Raw genomic sequence first — 20,135 nt, forward strand, 5'->3', positions numbered from 1 at the left:
TCCTGACTAGCCACAAATTTGTGAGGCCCTGGGGGGGGGGGGGTGTGCTCCAACTTTGAGACAGTATTTCTCTGTGCATCCCTGGCTGTCCTGGATCTCACCCTGTAGATCAGGTTAGATTCCCTTGGATTAATGATACGCACCACTTGTCTGTAATTGTATCCATGGTACATGTGCGTGCTTGTGCACACAGGCCAGAACGACCTGTGGAACTGGATTTCTCCTTCCACCTGGGATTGAACTCAGCCAACTCAGGCATGCCAGCAAGAACCTTTAGCCACTGAGTCATTCGCTAGTGGCTAATTCCACTTTTTCAATGACCGACCTGACTAAAATGAACCTGCTTGGGCAGCGCCCTTCTAGAATGCCACTGCAGGTTACTGTCCATCCTGAGCCTACTGCCCTCCAGGTAACTGTAGGAAGGAACAGACAGCCCACCCTGCAGCCCAGCAAAGTTTTATTTTCCAAACCATTTTATTGAAATGTGCCAAGATACATGGGCAGCACAAATATATGAACAGGGGAAAAAAAAATCACACATACAGTTATCTTAAAAAGTGAAGGTTAATCTTGGGAGATACCAGTTCCCCTCCCCCCCTCCAGAGTTCCAGCATTTCCGTTGTGGTTAAGCCTCTACTGACCTAGCATTTAAAAAGGAAACAAGAACTGCAAAAATAAATCAAAACTGAACAAAACCAAAGAAAACCAACAGCGTAAAGGAAAGGGACGTTTCCTGCTCAGATGTGCTCTTCCCAGCGTCTAATTAGGAGGCGTGCTGTGCGGTGGAGAAGCACAGCTTCAGAGTGTACGGGTACGGGCCATCTGCAAACAAGAGGACAGGTGTCAGGCTGCACTCTGGAGCTCCCGACCAATCACCCCGATCTGCACCCACACACCCTCTTCTGCAGCTCAATTACAGGGATGCAACTCATCACCAGCCAGGGCGCCCAAGCTCTCAGGTGGGTGGAACCAAACAGCCTGGCTGGCTTCCCAGGAGAATGTCATCAGACTGCTCTCCTGGTGACCAAGTCCCATCTGCCTGTGTCTGCGACAAAGGCAATCTCTAGGGTCCTATCTTGCGGGCAGAAGGATGGCTCTGGCACATAGCCAGACAAACCATCAGGCCACCAGGGGGACTCTGCAGGACACACAGACACTCACTTGGGTTTTTCATCTGATAATGGTTCAGGAAGCCCAAGGTCTCCAGGGCATCACTCTTAGAGTCCCACTCCAGCAGCCCAGAGGAGCTGCGCTCACCTAAGTAGAAAGCAAGAGACAGCAACAGGCTTAGGCTGAGCCAGGAGAAGGTGGGTCTCCTCCCAGCAAGCACCTAGAGGCAGAGGCCTGGAGGACATGATGCAGAGACTCACTTTTGCCTGAAAATACTTTCACGGAGGTTGGCCGCTTCACTCCCAGCTCATCGCAGATCTAGGGCAGAAAGATAAGAGCATTCAGAAACCATGGGCTGCCTCTGGGAGCCTTCAAGCAGACCGGGCCTAGTATGTTGTTTTCTAAAGACAGCTGTGATCACAAACACAAGGCACACTATCACCTTGCAACTTGAAAAGTCAGAAATACATCTCACTGAGGCAGCCCAAAGAGAGGAAACTGCTTCTCAACTCCCATCCTGGCAGCCTGGTGGGTACGAGTGGCATTAAATGAGTTGCTCAATTGCTGGGCAACATCCGTGGGCCTCTCGTCTCCTCTGACCAGGCTGTCCAAAGTGTCACCTTCTAGAGCCATCCAGACACCCAGAGGCCTGATGACCGAGATCTGACTCCACTCTTGGCAAATCACCAGTCATTACCACTTGTCCAAGGTGTGCAGGAGCACAGGAGACAAATACTGCATTGTGACATGCACGCTTCCGCCCTCTCCTGCCCCAGCAGTGAGCAGGGCACCTGTCTGGTTTGTTTTTCTGTTCCCAAAACCCCGGGCCCTGTGAGTGGCATTAGGAGCCCACCAATTACTTACAGAACGAGCCTAACTCAAGGACAATGCCATGATGGAGCAGCCACAACACCTACCTCGAAGAAGTTCTCCTCAGTCACCTCCAGGGGAGCGTTGAAGAAATGCAGGACGTTACTAGGGTGCTGGATACGGTTCTTAGCTGCCTGCTCTGGGGTGGAGAACCGATTGTTCCTTGACTCGCTGAAGTCTTTGTAACTGCAGGACCCGTCTTCTAGCCCGTATGACTGGCCGGGCATAATGGCTGGCTGCTTGGAAACACTGAGAAGAGAAGGCAAGTCTTTGTCCTTTGTGTTCTTGGGCCTGCCAGAGGCTCAGCCAGTCCCATGTCTGGGTAACACTGCGGATGCTTTAACTCATGTTACTGCACGGGGCTTCCCACGCAAGCAGAAACATGGCTCCTGTGCCTAGACCCCTCCCCTGCCTGGGCAAGCACCTTGATCTCAGTCAGAACTTGGGACTGCCCACGGCTCCTCTTCAACCTGCCCTTGCCTGGGACAGTACCTACCAGACATTCATCTTCTGCCCGAACATGAAGTTGTTGTTAAGGTGAGTAATGGCTCGGTCCACAGCATAGCCATCAGCCATCTCTACCATGGCGGCCCCCGGCTTGCTTTTCATAAATTTCACCTGGGGGGGGGGGAGAGGTATAACTCAGCAGTGTCCAGGTGCCAGGGTCCTCTCCCCCACCAATCAGAAGCTAACTCCTGCGCTAGACTTCCATTTCCTCACATGTGACTGGGGATCAGAACCATCCCCAAACAGGTCTGGCCTAGGCATGAGCTTAATCCAAAGTAGGCAGCAGAGCCCCGGCAGTGTCTTTCCCACTGGAGAGCTGCCCCGTGAGGCAAAAAGGAGAAAGCATGTTTTCACTATGCTATGTTATGTATCCATTCACAGTAAATGTTAAGCGCTGGGGATGGATCCCTGGGGCTCCTAAGCACGCTGAGCCCCAAACCATTTTACAAAGTACTCTAGTACACACTGGAAAGAAGGCTCTGAAGTCAGGCTATCTAGCCAGCTCCTGCTTCCATGTAAAGAGTATTTAACCTGTCCTTCCCAGCTACAGTGGGGGTTAAAAACCCACGCAAACAACTACACAAAAAGCACATCAATCCCCCAAGCTTTCCTGTGTTCTTTGAGACGGCCACACTCGCAGCCCATTCTCCTGAGTGCTAGGGTCCCAGGCGAGCATCATCATCGCTGGACCAAGCCCAGGGCTACACTCCTGGACAGGTTTGATAAGAAACCACCAGCTACCAGGTGGAGTCAACTTTCCAGCAGAGAATGCCAGATTACCTGGAGCTGTCCAGAGGCAACTTTTATACAGCTATCTTTACTGTGTGTACATCCTTAGGACTTCTGACTCATCTGTGCACTAAGTCTCACTACTGTAAGACAGAGGAGGCACTGGGCTCCTTAATAAGGGAAAAACCCGTGAAGCGGGCTGTCCACAGGGACCCTCACTACCACACACGGTGCGCCTCGCTGTCCTTCCCCTCTGCTCCCCTCCATCTGAAGCTTGGGAACTCCTTCAGCTCTTCAAGGAAAGCAGCTCACCTTCTCCACATTGCCATACAAGCAGAAGACATTGAAGACTCGATCACAGTTCATCTTAGATTGATCCAAGCCATAGACCATGAGCACAGGGCTGTCAGCGTGGGGGCCATAGTCGGGTGGTGGGGGAGGGGGTGGGGGATGACCATACTGGGGGCCATAGCGACTTGGGCCCCGACGGTGACCCCCCACAGGTGGGCCCATCCTTCTCCCTTCGTAGTGAGGTGGGGGGGGCCCGTAGCCCTCATCATGGTAATGGCTGTGGTACCCACCATGGGGCCCTCCTGGGGGGTGGGAAGGAAAGAGAGGGAGGACGGGTGAGAATTTTCGCGGCGGACGACGGGCAGGGGCACATGAGCCACGGGAGTCCACGGAGGGGAACCCCCTGCCCTCACCATATTCAGCGGGATGATCTCCCAGGAGAGGGGGCTGCCGCTGGCGTTTGTTGGGATTACTGCCAGGGTCACCTGTAGATCGAAAACAAGAGTTAGGAATAGAACTCAAGAAAGAATCCCCCCACTCCTGACTAGAAGCCAATCTCGAGGCCAAGGAGCTCCTGGGAGCTCAGCTGCAAACCCTTTCCTTACAAGGGCTGCTGAGGCCTCCTTCCTGTGGGTGGGTGGGTGTCAGGGCATGAAGCCCAGGTCTTGAAGTTGGGATCCACCTTCCTTCCCCTGCCTTATTTCTCTGCCAAGGACACCAGCTTCTGAACTTGCTTACTCTCGCTTGGCCTGGTTAGTAGGGAACAGGCAGTGGCAAGCCCAGCTCCCAGGCTGTCTAGGGAACTATAGCGTGGAAAAGCAACAGAGGGAGACCAGTTTCACAAAGTAATTCCCAATGAAGGGAGGAGAAAAGGTTAAGGGCAACAAATAAGTAACCCAAGATAGACGGAATGAGGTCAAAGAGCCCAGAAGCCTCTAGATTCATTCTGGGAGCACAAGGCCTCACTCCAGGCCCCATTTTTATGAGCCCTGGGCCCAGCCGCCCTCCACATCCCACCCAGTCCAGAGGGACTGTAGGAGCTGACACAAGCCAGCAACAGCACAATCGGTCTGAAAGAGCAGTCAGGTACAAGGCATCAACATTCTCAGACCCAACAGTGGCGCAGAGCCCCCTCCCGACCCCAGCTGTAGTTCTTAAACATTAGTTCAGCGCTTAAGTGACAGACACTGGTAAGCACTTTACAGACATCACAGCTTCTCCAATTCCTCACAACAACCCTATGAGGTAGGTACTCATTTCCCAGCCCCATCTTACAGGTAAGACATCGGAGCAGTTACTTTTTCACTGAGCTGTTAAGACACTCTTGCAAATCAGAGGCTGAGCTAGAACCTCAGCCCAGGTCTGGGTGGCAACCAAGACCTGGAACTTGAGATCACTGCCCTTTCCTGCCACCCTGCCTGGGTTTTTTTTTTTTTTTTTAACAGTCATTTCAAAGATGGAAAAGGGCTACTTACAGCAGAAGTACAGAGTACAATGTCCATTTGTCACAAAAAAACAAATCTGTATTTTTCTCTTACCATTGGACGCTTCAACAGTGAGTTAGCACAGTTCTGAAAGATGGCGTCCCATCAAACATACACTGCGACCCTGCATCACATGGTTTTACAGTCATAAATACAAGTCACGGTATATATCCGCTACATTTTTCTTTATAAAAGTCAATGTTTTGGTTAAATCAAAATTGGCTCACAGATGTTCTGTCCTCAGAAGATACCAGAAAATGGAAATAAAGGTGTGTGGAGTGGGTCACACTGTCACACTATGTGCTGCAGTGCGGTGCGGTGCGGTGCTTCTGGCTGTGTAGCGCTCCATGTGCGTGTCTCCTGGTATGAAGTGTGCCAGTGGCCCCGCTATGCTTGCACTTGGCCTTGGTAGCGCGCCCGGTTACCCACCAGCAGGTAGGTGACTGTGTGCCTCTGAGCTGTTTGCATTTTAGGTCTGTTTTGGTTTTCTGATTTTTTTTGTTGTTGTGGTTAATTTTTTTTTTTTTTTTATTTCTGATCTCCAGTTGGTGCAGACTGTGTTGGCAGCCGGTGACTGCAGGAAAAAAAAATCAAAACACAAAAGAAAAAACAAGGCCCTCCCCAAACCAAAGGACTTAAACAAAACCCACATGGCGAGGAATGGAGAGAGGATCCTATTTTGTCTTGGAGGCCCATGGAATCTACTTCAGTCTATGAATCGAATCGTTCTCCGCTGGCTGGCTGGGTGAGCTCTGTTCTGTGTTTCCTACTTCTGTGTACATTCTTGGGTTCAAGTTTGCTTGGATTTTTGACTTTTAATGTTTAATAAAAAAAGCAGTGTCTGCTGCCATGTTGCGTCTCTTTCTTTGTCTCTGTCTGCCTCTGTCTCTGTGCTTGTAGCTGTTCCTTGGAGCGCGGTGTGGTGTTCTTGATGTAGTGAGCTCAATCTGCGGCTGTTTCTGGGGACGTGATGGAGGCTGCATGTTCTGTTCTCCAGGAAGAACTAGTGGTTTTGTGCCCTGTGTGTTGGTGCGCAATGTGCAGAGGCAGAGCCGCTGAGGTGTGGTTCCCGAGGGGGTGGTGAAGCACCGCCCTCACTCCAGGCCACCTCATCAGCCCTCGTTTTTTGTTTTTTGTTTTTTGTTTTTTTTTTTGGGCCCCAGGCTTGGGGCGGCCAAAGCTGAGAGGCATCAAAACCAATGTACAGGAAGCCCCTGCTACTAGCCCCTGCCGGTCTGCCCATCTTCTATTTGTGTTCCTTGGAGAAGAAATGGTTGGTTGCCATGTTTCTGTCAGCAGTCATGTAATGCCATTGCCCGCTCTGGTACTTTCACTTGGTCATAATTTGCCTTTGACTTTTGGAGGGAGCAGCCAGGCCCAGAGGGCCAATTCTGAGGGTCCTTGGGAGAGTCTAAGCCCACCCTGCCCACTGGTTCTCAGCTGCAAAGCAAGCAAGACAGGCCCACCTACAAGTGTAGGGATGAGTCTCTGGCCTCCCAGAGCCTCTGCAAGTCAGCCACCAGCCTCCTCCCACAGCCCAAGGCCTAGTCCGGCGTATCAGACCAAAAGGTGGTCCATCTTGCTGATTTTCAGAAGGGGCGACGCTGTTTTTCAAAGATAATCCTTCACCTCTCCCACCTACCAAAAGCAAACCAGTCTCGACATTCTAGAAAGGGGGTTGTCTCTGTGGACCCCTGAAGAGGAGCTGAGTCCCCTCTACAAAGGAGATCAGTAATATCTACCCTGGTCTCATGCAAGTGACCTCTACAAGGTGTCTTTGCTGGAGGCTCTGCTTCAAACGCCCTCCCCACACCCCTACCGTCAGAACCCTCACACAGGAGGGAGGACTATTGCTCACTCTCCAGGGAATGAAGGCTTAGGCACCCTAACCAGGTTCTAGAATGAAGAAAGCAGCAAAACCCTATGGAGCTACTTCCGACTTCTGTGCACATGCCATGCCTCCTCAGGGATGTCCTGTTCCCACTCTGCCCCTTCACTAAACTGGGGGTGGGGGGCAGAACTGACCCAAGGCCCTCCCATGTCCACAGGGAGCCCAATGGCATTACATAACCCTGAGCCCGGGTCTATGAGGTACACTAGTCGAGTGAAGAGGCAAGGCGGTGTGTTTAGAACAAAGTAGCCATCAGGATTACCTTGTCCACTGAGGTTGGGGTTTGTGTAGTCCCAAGTATCTTGATCATTCTTGAACACATTTAAGCGGGTAGGCTGCAAGGACAAGACAAAGTCTGAGACGGCAGTGCCTCATCTCACCGGGCACCTGACATTGGGCAGTCATCTCCCAGCCTCACCTTCGCGTACTCGATCTTCAGGGTGCAACAGCCAGAATAGATATCAGCCCCATTAAGTGAGGCCTTGGCCCGCTGGGCACTTTGCACAGAATCAAATGTGAGAGAACTTAAGGAAACCATCACTGTGGAGCTTTGGAGAAGGTATTACATTACCCAAAAACCGAGGACCAAACAGCACTCGAAGGCTTTGAGCACTACATAACCTCAGGTAACAAGAGCCCGGTGACATACCAGCGACTACCCCAGGGAAGCAGCCATTGGCCAGGGTTCTCTCTGATCTATACTCTTATCCCAGCCACCAGAGCCATGGCGCAGCGCCCACAGCTTATTTCAAGCTGCCCCATCTTATCTCTGAAATCTACATCCCGCCTGCTTTTGAAGGTGGCTTCTCACTGCACCTTAGCCAAGGAGGCTCTAACAAGCCATCTTCATCTAAACCCCCTCCCCCTCCTCTTTTAAGTCACCCTGCAGTTGAGTGTTCCGATTCCTCCTTATCTAAGCCCCCTCTCTACACAGAATACCAACACCTCACAGGACTGTGGGTATGGCTGAGTGCTCTCACTTACGCAGAATGAGGCACCGAATAAAACAGCGCCCTCTTCAGATCACCCGCTCTTACATAACCCTCATGGACTATTCCATGGACTATGGTAGCGTGTGGCTGGTTCCCTGTTCAGTTTTCCTTCCACTTAATTGTCTATGCAAAGGCATTTGGTATATTACATGGCATGAGTTCTCTCTGCCAAGCCCTGAGAGATCTTCCAGACCAAAGAACACCAGTTTCCCAGAAAAGGATATTCCACCATAGCCTGGACTCCATTCTTCCGGAAAATGACAATTCTCTGGACAGGGCCACAAGGGTTACAGATAGTGTAAAGAACATCCTGTGAAAACAACAACAGGTGATTACATGGCATGTCACGCTGGCTTGGGGTGGAGTTGAGACAACGGGGAAGGAGCTTCCAGGGCAGCCCACGGAATGCGGCCAGCACATACCGTGGTTATGGAGTAGATGGGGTTCAGGATGGTAAACAGAAGCACACTGTTGACACTCCGGGAGTCATCCGAGTCGCCGGGGCGGGAGATCTTCTGGCTGGTAGAGTAATTGACAAAAGCAGGGTGACCAGCAATGTAGATCTGGTTGTCAGCTGCGTAGTTCACCGCATTGCAAGCTCCCAGGACATCTTCAAACTCCACCAGCGCCTGTCTCTTCTTTGGCATCACCACCACATAGCTGCAGAGGAGTGGGGTAGGGTTGGGGGAATAAGGAACAGGACCCAGCCACAGACCCAGGGCCAGACACCAGTGACCCAGGAGAACGCGAAGGAGACCTAACCCCTGGCTTAAGAAGGCATACCTGATGGGTCCAAATTCCTGCAGGGCTTCCACAAGGTCAGCTTCGACCACACCGTCAATCAGGCCCCTGATGTGGACAACTGGGGAGGCAGGGGTTTTGTGGGGGTCATCGTAGTTCTCCTGAAAAAGAATGGACACACAATGAGTAAGGAGACACGAATCCAATGCCACCGATGGAAAAAAGGCTTGAGTGGGCAGCCATCTGCCCATCGGCTTGTTTCTTAGGCAGGCTGACTGTCGGGAGAACCAGTGTCACATTTGGCACTCTTCCTGGAATCTGTCTCTCTCCTCAATCAAGGTACACAGGAAGAGAGGCTCGGGAAGGGCCACACCCACGGGAAGAGCTCCAGCAGCTGCTGCTGGCCTGAAGAACACACTGTGCGTGTGCTCTAGTGTCTGCTCTTTCTCTGGCTAGGCCAGCTGCACTCATTAGTGAAGAATGACCGTCACCCACAAGTCACCTTCAGCTCCAACCAGGGCAAAAGACCAAGTGCTCCAAGACACATGGTATCCAGGACAACATGCCCTTCCTGTCTTACACTGACTAGGCCAAACTACAGAGCACAGGGCCAAGGTCTTTCCCTCTGAACTGTTATCCCAGCTCCACCTTGGGGGAATCCACACACCCACACCCACACACGAACCTAGGCTCCTGTCTGAAGATCAGGAGGCAGAAGGCCATGACCATTAGTGGGCTCTTTTTTCAGGGATGAAAGACACTGTCTTCCTGGGAGTTTTCAGCTGAGGCTTGTCTCCCACAGCCCCAAGATTGGTTAATCTTAGCCCTATAACTTCCTGTTCTGTAAGGGAATCTACAAACTCTACTCATCTCAGAGCAACAGCCAACTTTAAATTATTGGGAAGGGGGGCAAGGCACACTTAGTATTCAGGCATCTGTACTGGCCTGCCCGTGGGGTCCTGACAGGACATAGCCCCAGACGGCAGTGGTGGCACACACCATTGATCCCAGCACCCGGGAGGCGGAGGTGGAGGCAGGTGGATCTCTTGTGAGTTCGAGGACAGCCTGATCTACAGAGCAAGTGCCAGGATAGGTTCCAAAGCCACAGAGAAGCCCTGTCTCAAAAAAGGAAAAAAATAAAAGCAAGGGCCCCATCCCTGCCGCTCCTGTCCTGGGAGGTGGTCTCCACACCCCCCTTTCTATGATTCCTTTCTCTAAAAAAACCCGTTTGAACCCTCTCCCGCCGCTGCCCATGAGATGTTCAGAGAATTACTCTCTGGAATCCGTACTCTCCTTCCACCTCTTGGGTTCCAGCTGTCTAACTGAAGGTCTTCCAAACACGAGGAAATCTAGCATCCTAATGAGGGTAAGCTAATAAATGCTTACAGCACTAGATGCAGCTGAACAAGAGGACATTGTTTGAGGGGGGGGGTCTCCTTATCTAGCCCGGAACTCACTATGCAGACCAAGCTGACCTCAAACTCTAAAAGAGATTTCGCCCGGCTCTGCCTCCAGAGCGCTGAGATGAAAGGCCCGCACCACCATGCCCGGAAGGAGGACTTTGTAACACTTTTAAAAGAGGTGCTGAATGCACCCTAACACAGAATTGATATATCTGACTTTTAGAGGACTGAGTAGGTCAAATGTCTCTGTGCATGGGCCACAGGCCCAGAATACATTTGAATTTATAAATGCCCCTCTCCTGGAAACCGTAAGCAAACTGAGTGATGACTTCTGAGCTTGGCCCAATTGCCCAAACAGTTATTATCTACCTCTCACAAATTCGCTTCCGTTTTACAATGCATACAGCAACAGAGATGAAATATTCTGGTCTGGCTGGGCATTATAGCCTCACCAAGACAACTTCTATAAATATGCGACCGTAATTACGATCGCGATGGGGCGGAATCGCCGACCCCGTCAAGCCGCCGCCCACCCCGTTCCCGCTCACAAGATCGAGTTAGAGAAGCGCGCTTGCGCACGGGGACAGACTAAAAAAAAAAAAAAAACGATAAAGGGAGAAGGGGGGAGAAAAAAGTCCCGGCCGCGTGCCTGGGCCCCCCACATGCCAGCCCGCGACGCCTGCGCACTCAGCCGCCCGCAGAGGCAGCCGCTTCCTCCGCCCCCTCAAGCCCCGCTACGATTGCGCGCACGCGCAAGCGCCTGTCCTCGCGCAAACCCCGCCGTTTGCCCAACGCCTGCCCCTCCCCCACCCCGCTAAAAGCGCGAGGGCTGCAGCGCGTGCGCAGAGGTCCCCCCGCAAAAATAAATAGCTTTAAAGTTAAGAAATTGCCCCTTCCTTCCGGGAGCCTAAAGCCCTGGCCTCACCCCGCCGCCGCCGCCCGCCGCCCCGGATCCGCCGCCGCCGCCGCCTCCGTGCTGGTCGCCGGCGTTTTCAGTCTTCAGCCGTTTAGGGGCTCGGCCTCCCTCGTTGCCGCCGCCGTAATAACGACCACCGCCGCCTCCGCCGCCCGCCGCCGCCATCTTCACCATCGCTCCCGCCCGCCTCAGCTGCTCGTCCGGCTGCTGCCTCTGCTCGAGCCGCCGACGCCGCTTCTCCGCCCGGGGCAGCAGCCTCCGCGACATGGCGGCGCAGAACCCGCCTCCCCCCGCCTCTCATTGGGGGAGGGACACGCCCGTCACTCGCCGCCCCCACCCGATAGGGGGAGCCACTGGCCCTGGCGTGGGGGGAGGGGAAGACTCCCCACAGTTCATGCCTATTGGATAGAGCCCGTGCCGTTCTGCTGCGGAGCCCGCCCTCGTTCGCCTGTCGCACTCCGTATAGGTGGATGCCTCCTGCCAGTCATTCCCTCCAGCTCCGCCTCCTTAAAATAAACTCCGATTTGATAGGCCGGGTGTTTTTTTTTTTTTTTTTTTGGCATCGCTCCGCCTTCCCACGGACAGCAAATGGAAGCGGCTCCCTGAAGCTCCGCCTCCTTCCCGCTCTCATTGGTTTCCTCGCATATCGGTCACTCGGAAATCCTTGCATCCCGCTCCCCCCCAGTCACAACGATTACCTTCCCGCGCCACTCCGCGGGGATACAAGAAAGGCCTTCCTTTCTGAGTTCCCGCAATGGTTCCCGCTGGTGCCCGTCTTCTACGTCACCACTCGGTTGGTCAATGGAGAGTGGAAAGAAAACCCTCTTCCCAGATGGTATAGGACGACTGATTGGTGAAAACGGGGAGCTCGTAGGCGCTCTCTGGCGCAATCTAGGAACGGGTCCGAGGACGCATGCGCTACTGTACTTTTCGGGGCCTCAAGAGAATGGGTGACTCTAACTAAGGAAGCGACCGGTGGACTACCCGGACGACCTTTTCCGTGCCTGCTGCTTGCAAGCTCCGGAAATGTAGATCAAGACAGCAGTTTGCAGTTATGAGCCCATTAAATAACGTTTCCACTTCACCTTTACCCTATCTGGAAGGTTATTATTATTCTTTGAAAAAGAGCCTCCAAATCAGAGCACTTCTCACTATAAACGCACTCATTGCCAAATGACTTCGGACCCTGTCAGGCGCCATCATCCCTTTTAAATTCAGCCACGGCAGATCTTTGCAGTTGAACTCGGTTCGCACGTGGCAACAGCACCCTGCGTCCTTGGGAGTGCTTTGTGGCCTAGACTCGCTCCTTGGAGACTGCCCTGAGAGGGATTGGTCTTCGGGGAGCGGCAGGGAAGGTACTAACCGAGGATCCTGACCATGGTCCCGTCCGGAGGCGATATGGGGACAAGAGTCAAACGGGCTGTGAACGTAGCTCAGCGGGGGGAGGCTTGCCTAGCACAGACAAGGCGCGTCTTTACACCCCACCACACACACACACACACACACACACGCACGCACAAAAGAAAGCCTTAAGGTCGTGGAAGATTCACAGGCCGCCCCAAACGTGCTGGGGCACCTTTCCTCCAGGCCAGTGGGAGCCCCTGGGTGGGGATCCTCTTAGGACTAAGTTTGAAATGTGGGGGCACAGGGGATGGAACCCCGTTTGTTTCGGTTAAGTTTTTAGCATGGGGTTGGTGGCTGCAAGCCTGTAATTCCAGTGCTCCGAAGTCAGAGGCCGGATTGCCTTGACTTCAGGGCTACCCTGCGCTACACAAGGATTCTCTCTAATTGAAAAACAGAAAAGAAGCGTGGAGGCGTCTGACGACCGAAACGCACCTCCACCCTACCCACTGCACACAGCCACTCCAAAGTCGGCACTCCCAACGTGGGGTGCGCCGCGGCGCAGCGGGTGACGCGCAGCGGCGGGGCGGGCCGCTCCCGCGGAAGGGCGGGTTCCGCGTCGACGTCAGAGGCGGCGGTGGGGGAGGGGAGCGGGCGGTCCCCTCCCCGCCCCCGCGGCCGTCCCGGACGCCCCTCACTCGGGAGCGTCGCCGGCGCTCGGCGGGGCCCTGCACAGCGCGGGCCGCTGGCGGGCCGTGCGCGCCCGGGGCAGCCACTGGCGCCCGCGCCCGCTGCTCCCGCAGCCTGGCCCCCGCCCTCCCGCCGGCGCGGCGACGTGCGTCCCGCCGGTCCCCCCGCCGCCCTCCCCGACCCCGCCGCCCCGTCCCCTACCAGCTCGGCGGCGAGCCTGGCCGGCCGTCCGGGATCGAAAAGAGCAGACACTGGGAAGTTTTGGGGGAGGGAGGGGCGGGCCTTAAAGGGACCACGACCTCTTTTCACTGGGGGAGTTGGGGAACCGAGGAGGTACCGAAGCTGGAACCGAGTGGGAAGAACGTTGAGCTGTTGCGTTCGTTCTGGCTCCGCGTTCCCGCTCACCCCCAGTCCCACTTTCCTCCGGGGGGGGGGAAGAAGTCTCCCAGTTGCTTGGGGTTCACGTGGCAGTTCTATTCTCTCCGTTTGCTGAGTGTTTTGGAGATGAATGTAGACATGTATGTTGTACAAATGAGCAAGCAGGCTCAGAGGACCCAAGGTGCCACGGCTGCTAAGTGTCTGCCATCAGAACCGAGGCAGGGTGATTGTCTGTGTACTGAAGAATGGTGGGGGGACAGCACAGGTTAGACCCTGCGGCCTGGTTCAGCTAGCCGGCAAAGTCACCGAGTCCCGAGTTTAAGGGCGGCTTGGGCTACAAATCTAGACTACACGGACTTACACGCAGGTCATCGGACTCTCACAGCTCTTGTAAATCCCCACCTACCCAAATCTGCTGATTTTCTCTGCCTGCCTAGGTCAGAAGAGGGTTGCCTGGGCTGCAGTTAGCGACAGACAACTGTGAGCATAAATGTGGACCCGGTCCCCCGTCCTCTGCAAAAGCAACAAGTGCTCTTAACGGCCGAGCCAACTCGGTTCTTTTCACCTAACGACCTTTGAGTCCTATCTCAGTTCAGTGAGCCTCCGCACACAGTGTGGCAACAACTGTCCCGACTCATCTCAGAAACTCTGTTCTTCTTGCCAAGGTTCGGCCGAAGAAGTGTGCCAGACAGGTGGAGAATGGAAGGTTCCTGGAGCATCGTGGATGCCCCCCTCATGCTGGGACCACCCTGGAGTAGAAAGGGTTAGGAAATGAACCTGCTTGCTGTTGGCAAGAACAAAGCAAGCTAAGCTAATGAGGTCACTTCCTGATGTAGTCCACTCTCTAAACGTCCCTCTAGCCAGAAGTTCAGTGATGCCACCTCCGCGCCTGCCTGTAATCTCGGTTCTTGGGGACAAACCTGGGTTACATGAAAGCCTACCTTAAGAAACAACTTTTTTTTTTTTTTTAATCAAAATACAGCCATCGAGTCTGGCCAGATGGGTAAATAAAGCTGCTTTGGTGCACAAGCCCGATGACCTAAATTCGATCCCCAGAACCCAGTGAAAGTAGAAGGACAGAACTAGATCCACAAGTTGTCTCCTGACTGCTGCAAATCTATCATGTCACTCACTGCCCCCCCCCATGCACACACAATAATAAAAGTGATAATTAAAACTCTCCTCCAGGGCTTCGCCCATAGCCCAGCAGTGACAGCTCGCCAGAATCGTCTAGTGAGAGGCTGGGAAAGGCAGAGCTGTTGCCTACCATGTCCAGCTCTGTGGGTTCCACGCATAGTACAGCACTAAGCAAATCAATAAAAACTCGAGTAGTGGAGAGAGATGGCTTAGCAACCAAGATCCCTCCCTGGCTGCTTTTCCAGAGGACACAGGTACAACTCCCAGCACCTACGAGGTGACTCACATCATCTATAACGCCATTTCCAGGGGATTCTGAGCATTCTTCTGACCTCCTCGGGACAAGGCACATGTATCATATACAGACATTCGTGCAGGCAAAACACCCTATGCATACCATAATAAAATTTAAAAAGTATTAAGATCCCTCTTCCTTCAGTAACAGGCACAGAACAGCCCCAAACAGAGTCCACCTTTCCCTCAAGTCTGCCTTCCCTGTTAGTTTTTGTTTTGTTTGTTTAAGAGTGTCTCACTAGGTAGCCCTCCCTGGCTGACATAGAATTCTGTATGCAGACAGGCTGGTTTTGAACTCACTGCCTCTGCCTCCTGAGGTCTGGAAGTAAAGGCCTTTGCCACCGTCATGCTCAGCTACCCTGCTGACTTTTTACATTTATTTTTTTGTATGTGGGTGCTTTGCCTGAACGTTTGTAAACCGTATGGGTACATAAGTACCAGAGAGCAGAAGAGGACACTGATAGCTTACACACAGTTGTGAGCTACCATAGTGGGTGCTGGGAATCAAACCTGGGTCCTCTGGGCTAGCAGCCAGTGCTCTCGTTAGTTTATATGTTTGTGTTGTTTATGTGGAGACAGGCTCTCACCATGTACCTCTGGCTGTCCTGGAACTCACACTGTAGTCCAGGCTGGCCTGAAACTCAGATGCACCTGCCCCTGCCTCCCCAGTGCTGGGATTAAAGGCGTGCATTACTATGCTCACCTTGTTCTCTTAATTTCAGAGTCATCTCTCCAGCTACCTCCCTTTTGGAAATGGTCTCATTGTCGTTCTGGCTGGCCTGGAGCTCTGTAATTGGACCTGGTCTATGTAGTGAATTCGCAGTCAGCCAGGGAGATAGAAACTCAGAAGGGGGGGGGGGTAGTTGCAGCCATGGCATGTTCTGAAACTATTGCCAACTTACCCCCCCCAACCCCATATTCAGTTACACAATCCCAAGATGGAGTTCAGACCTACAGTTGTAGCCGCTTTGCTCTAAGCAAGCCACAGCCTTCCTGGCACAGCTACCCTGAGGGTGTTACTGGTCCTTGCTCACCTGCAGTGTTGGTTAATGTTTGCCAACTTGACTGGATCTCAAATCTCTCAGTAAACAAATGCTGGCATGTGTGGAAGGATTATGTTAATCCCGAAGATGGGAGGAGGAAGGCCACTGACCTAAATCATTATGGCCAAACTAATCAAAGCAAGCTTTTCCACTCATCTTAACAAAGACAAGGTTGCAAGGTGGGCCTAACAGGTGGTCATGGGAGGTCACACAGCCTTCTGAAACAAAGGCAAGGTTGCAAGCTGGTTATAAAGAACTTGTTAAAAACAAAGACATGATTGCCATTCTTGGAACAGGCAGCGCAGAACCATTTGTAGTTAAGGTACCAGGTGGGGCATGGCCCAATCCATGAGAAACAGATTTAATCATATACAGGAGTGAACCTAGTTTGTCTTTACTCTAAAATGGCTTCTAAGCCTAAAATGGAGGCAGGCTGGTTCTTCAATCACCTAGATCAGGTTAGCCCCTGATGTGCCTGGAAGAGATCTTTTCAATTAGGTGAATTAAGGTGTAAAGAACCACTTTACTTTTTGGTGGTACCATTCCACGGGGTCTCAGACTTAATACGAAGGAGGAAGCTACTGAACACAAGCATTCACGACTCTGCAACTTGACTGGTGATGGCCAGTCATCTTCCTGCTCCCTCCCCCCAGGCCTTCCCCTCTGGCCTCATGGTCCCCTCAAACTGTCATCCAGAAGGAACCCTTCCTCCTTGGAATTACTTTCTCTCAGGTTTTAGGCCACAGCAATGAGAAAAGCAAGGAACACACAAATATGTGTTTCCTTCCACATGGGAGCCATTTGTTACTTTCTGACCTCTGTCTAGAACCCCGGGCTCTTTAGGAGCTGGGTGAGCGTAACCACGCATTGTATAAGGACACCGTCCTCCACGTGGATGGCTCATGACCCCATGGCTCCCTAAAGTATACTGCCTGAAAAGTCTTGTTGAGCCAGAAAAGATGGATGTGTTCAGAAATCATCTGATCAGCACATAAGCAAACCCGAAAGACACTTCCAGTGGTCAACCCGTGGAATCAAACTAAATCGTGGGGAAGAGATGGCCGTGGTGGTGTACTCCTACATATAAAATCCCAGCCCGGAGGAGGCTGAGGAAGGATAATCTTGAGTCCCACGTAACCCTGAGCTACAATAAAGAGACCTACCTGGTCTAAAAAACAAATAAAAATAAATTTTGCATTGGGTTCATGAGGGTCCATGGAAAGAAGAAACAGGTACTCTAGGATGAATTCTAGCCTTCTGTGGCCGAAGGGGAGCCTGGCTCTGGTGAACTGACCATCTGTAGCTTTGCAAAGGGCTTTATTTATTTATTTATTTATATTATTTTTTTTCATATTTTACATATTGATCCCAGTTCCCTCTCCCTCCCTCCCTCCCATGCCCCCTCCCAACAAAGGGCTTTTTTAAAATTGTTATACAATTCACACCTTTAGCAAGTCAATTTCCTTAGATCAAAACCTCTTATCTAAACTCCTCAAAGACACAATGCCAATGCTAATTCCCTGTCACTGGACATCTCAGTTTGCTGTGTCCCCAGAAACCACGTTTGCATAGGCTTTGAACCTTTAGGAAACTTTCAGATAAGGTTAACATACTTGAGCAGGGAGGTGGGACTGGGAGGTGGTGCAGGGCCTTTAATCTCAGCAGAGGCAGGTGAGAGTCAGGCCAGCCTGGTCTACAGACTTCCAGGACAGCCAAAGCTGATACACAGAGAAACGCTATCTCAAAAACAGTTTACACACTTCAAACAGAAGGTACTGGACACAAAGGGTAACAATCACAAAAGGCAAATGAAAGCTAGGTGCTTAGACTCCAGCATCAAACCAGATGCTCTGCAGGAACTCCCACCACAAGAAAAGGCTGGGGAGGTGGCTCAGCAAGTAAGAGCACTGGCTGCTTTTCCAGAGGACCAGGGTTCGATTCCTAGTACCCACAACCATCTGTAACTCCAGTCTCAGAGATCTAACGCCCTCTATGTTAGGAACTAGCAGCCAGCTGACCCCCGCCCCAGATGATGGGCGGGACGCTCATGGCCATGTCATTGCTACATCACCTTACCTGGCGGCTCAAGCTTTACCTGGCTGCCAGAGGACTCAGTTACGCATGCGCAAGCCCCCCTTTAAAGCAAGCGCGCCTCTCTCTTGCTCCCTCTCTGGTTTCTCTCTTGCTCTCTCTCTGACCCCCCCTGCTCTCTCTCTCTCTCTCTCTCTCTCTCTCTCTCTCTCTCTCTCTCCTGCTTTCGGTTGGCCACCAGCTACCCCCTCTTTCTCTCCCTTCTCTCAATAAACTCCACGTGGGCGCTGAGTCTCGTGTTTGTGTTTCTTAGGCATTAGCTGCGCAGCAAAAGAACAACACTCTTTTGACCTCTTAGGGACACCAGGAACTTAAATGGTACACAGGCATACAGACAAAACACCCATCCAAAATACTTTTTATTTAAAAATGTAAATATACATATGTTACGTATATGAACGTGTGCATGTGTGTGGGAGGCACAGAGGTTCTTGTGCTCATAGATGAACACTAGGGTAAACAGGAATGCGAAACACACATTGCCTCTTCAAAGGGAGAGATGTTTGTTTTCAGCTCAGAAGGCTGGGAATGGGTGTGGTTAATAGCCTGGTGTCCCTTGAGCTATCTGTGTGGCCAAGAGACCATACCAGATCCCCCCCCCACACACCCTTATCGTGAGTTTGCCCATCTTTGTGGTGTCACACGCACTCAGTCTGCTGACCCCATCTTTATGAAAGACGTCACATGCACTTTACAAAGTGTTTCCACGTCATCTCACCTTTTTTAAAAAGATTTTTTTTAACATTTATTACGTATACAGCGTTCTGTCTGCATGCCTGCCTGCAGGCCAGCAGAAGGCACCAGATCTCATTACAGACTGTTGTGAGCCACCATGTGGTTGCTGTCCTCACATCTTAAGCTGTATTGTGCACATGGGATTGGGTTATTGTCACCAGGAAAAACGTCACCAGATTGTGCTATGCTGGAGAGATGGCTCAGTGGTTCAGTTCTTTCAGAGGTTCTGAGTTCAATTCCCAGCAACTGCAAGGTGGCTCACAACCATCTGTTGTGAAGATCTGTCGCCCTCTTCTGGCGTAAAGGTGCACATGCAGATTGATCACTCAAGCATAAAATAAATCTTTAAACAAATGACTAAAAAATAGCTTGGGGTCAGACATTCAAAGTGTGACAAACCCTGAGTGATTACTTAATCATGCTGAACTTTCTCAGCCATGTTACCTGCTTCAGGTCATTACTCTGCTCCCCCTCTTTGGATGACAGTGACAAGCCGTGAATGTGCTTCTAGTGGACTTCCTATGCTTCTATCTGCAATGTCCCCTGTCAGTTCCTGTGGGGGAGGGGCCCTTGTTCTCTGGCAGTGGATGCTAGCTGTGGAAGGCCAGGGAAGTGGGTCACTGGGGGCAGACCTCTGAAGTCAGACCACACACACACACACACACACTCACATACGTCAGACCACACACACATGTCAGAACACAGAAAACACACACACACACTCACACACATGTCAGACTACACACACACACACACACATACATCAGACCACACACACGTCAGAACACAGAAAACACACACACACTCACACACACAGTTCCTCCAGGCCCGTGATGTGTGAACAGCCTCCACTACACACTTGCTCCTCCAAGGACTGAGTGGCTCCTGCATGCCTTCTGGCCGTGATAGGGTGGCCCACTCTGCAATCCGGAGCCCAGATCTATCTTTCCTTCTTTAAGCTGTACCTGTTGGATTCTTTGGCTATGGTGATACAAAAGTGATGGGAATCAGGCTAGAAATCAGGGTCCCAGCTGTCCTCTTTTCCTCTCTGTTACTTCGATGAACATTCCAGTAAAGCAACTAGGCGGAAAAGGTTTGTTTCACTTTAGAGGTCATACTCCATCATGAGGGCGGGAACTCAAGCAGAAATGTGGAAGAGTACCGCCAGCTTGTTTGGGCACATACTTAGCTAACTTCCTTTCCTTCCTTCTTTCCTCCCTCCCTCTCCTCCCCCCCTTACTCCTTGCCTCCCCCCTCCCTCCCCCCCCCACTTCCTCTCTCCTTCCCCCCTCCCCCCCACCACCCTCCCTCCCCCCATCTCCCTTCCTCCCTCTCTTCCTCCCTCCCATCCTTTTGTTTTCATACAGGGTTTCCCTGTGTAGCTCAGGCTGTCCTGGAACTCGCTCTGTAGCCCAGGCTGGCCTCCAACTCACAGAGACCCGCCCGCCTCTGGCTCCCAAGTGCTGGGATTAAAGGCTGCGCCACCGCCACC

General features: G+C 52.2%; 1 protein-coding gene across 3 annotated transcripts; it reads right to left on the reverse strand.

Annotated features, from left to right (window-relative positions):
* Positions 1 to 455: 455 nt before the first annotated feature.
* Hnrnpl (heterogeneous nuclear ribonucleoprotein L) lies at positions 456 to 13,292 on the reverse strand. 3 transcript variants are annotated; one of them, XM_051207569.1, is made up of 13 exons: positions 10,944 to 11,219; positions 8,658 to 8,776; positions 8,297 to 8,534; positions 8,097 to 8,184; positions 7,301 to 7,395; positions 7,145 to 7,217; positions 3,921 to 3,992; positions 3,529 to 3,809; positions 2,477 to 2,598; positions 2,028 to 2,229; positions 1,371 to 1,428; positions 1,162 to 1,257; positions 456 to 822 (listed from the first exon to the last, which is right to left on the reverse strand). In XM_051207569.1, exons 1-13 carry the CDS (start codon positions 11,199 to 11,201, stop codon positions 764 to 766), a joined length of 1,761 nt encoding a protein of 586 aa, XP_051063526.1. In that variant the 5' UTR covers positions 11,202 to 11,219; the 3' UTR covers positions 456 to 763. The 3 variants fall into 3 exon arrangements, with proteins under 3 accessions (XP_051063526.1, XP_051063527.1, XP_051063525.1); XM_051207570.1 differs by lacking the exon at positions 10,944 to 11,219 and adding an exon at positions 13,167 to 13,292 and having other exon boundaries at positions 3,529 to 3,992; XM_051207568.1 differs by having other exon boundaries at positions 3,529 to 3,992; positions 10,944 to 11,223.
* Positions 13,293 to 20,135: the final 6,843 nt, after the last annotated feature.

The sequence above is a fragment of the Phodopus roborovskii genome, unplaced genomic scaffold (assembly GCF_943737965.1).
Source record: "Phodopus roborovskii unplaced genomic scaffold, PHOROB, whole genome shotgun sequence".
Taxonomy (NCBI): Eukaryota; Metazoa; Chordata; class Mammalia; order Rodentia; family Cricetidae; genus Phodopus; species Phodopus roborovskii.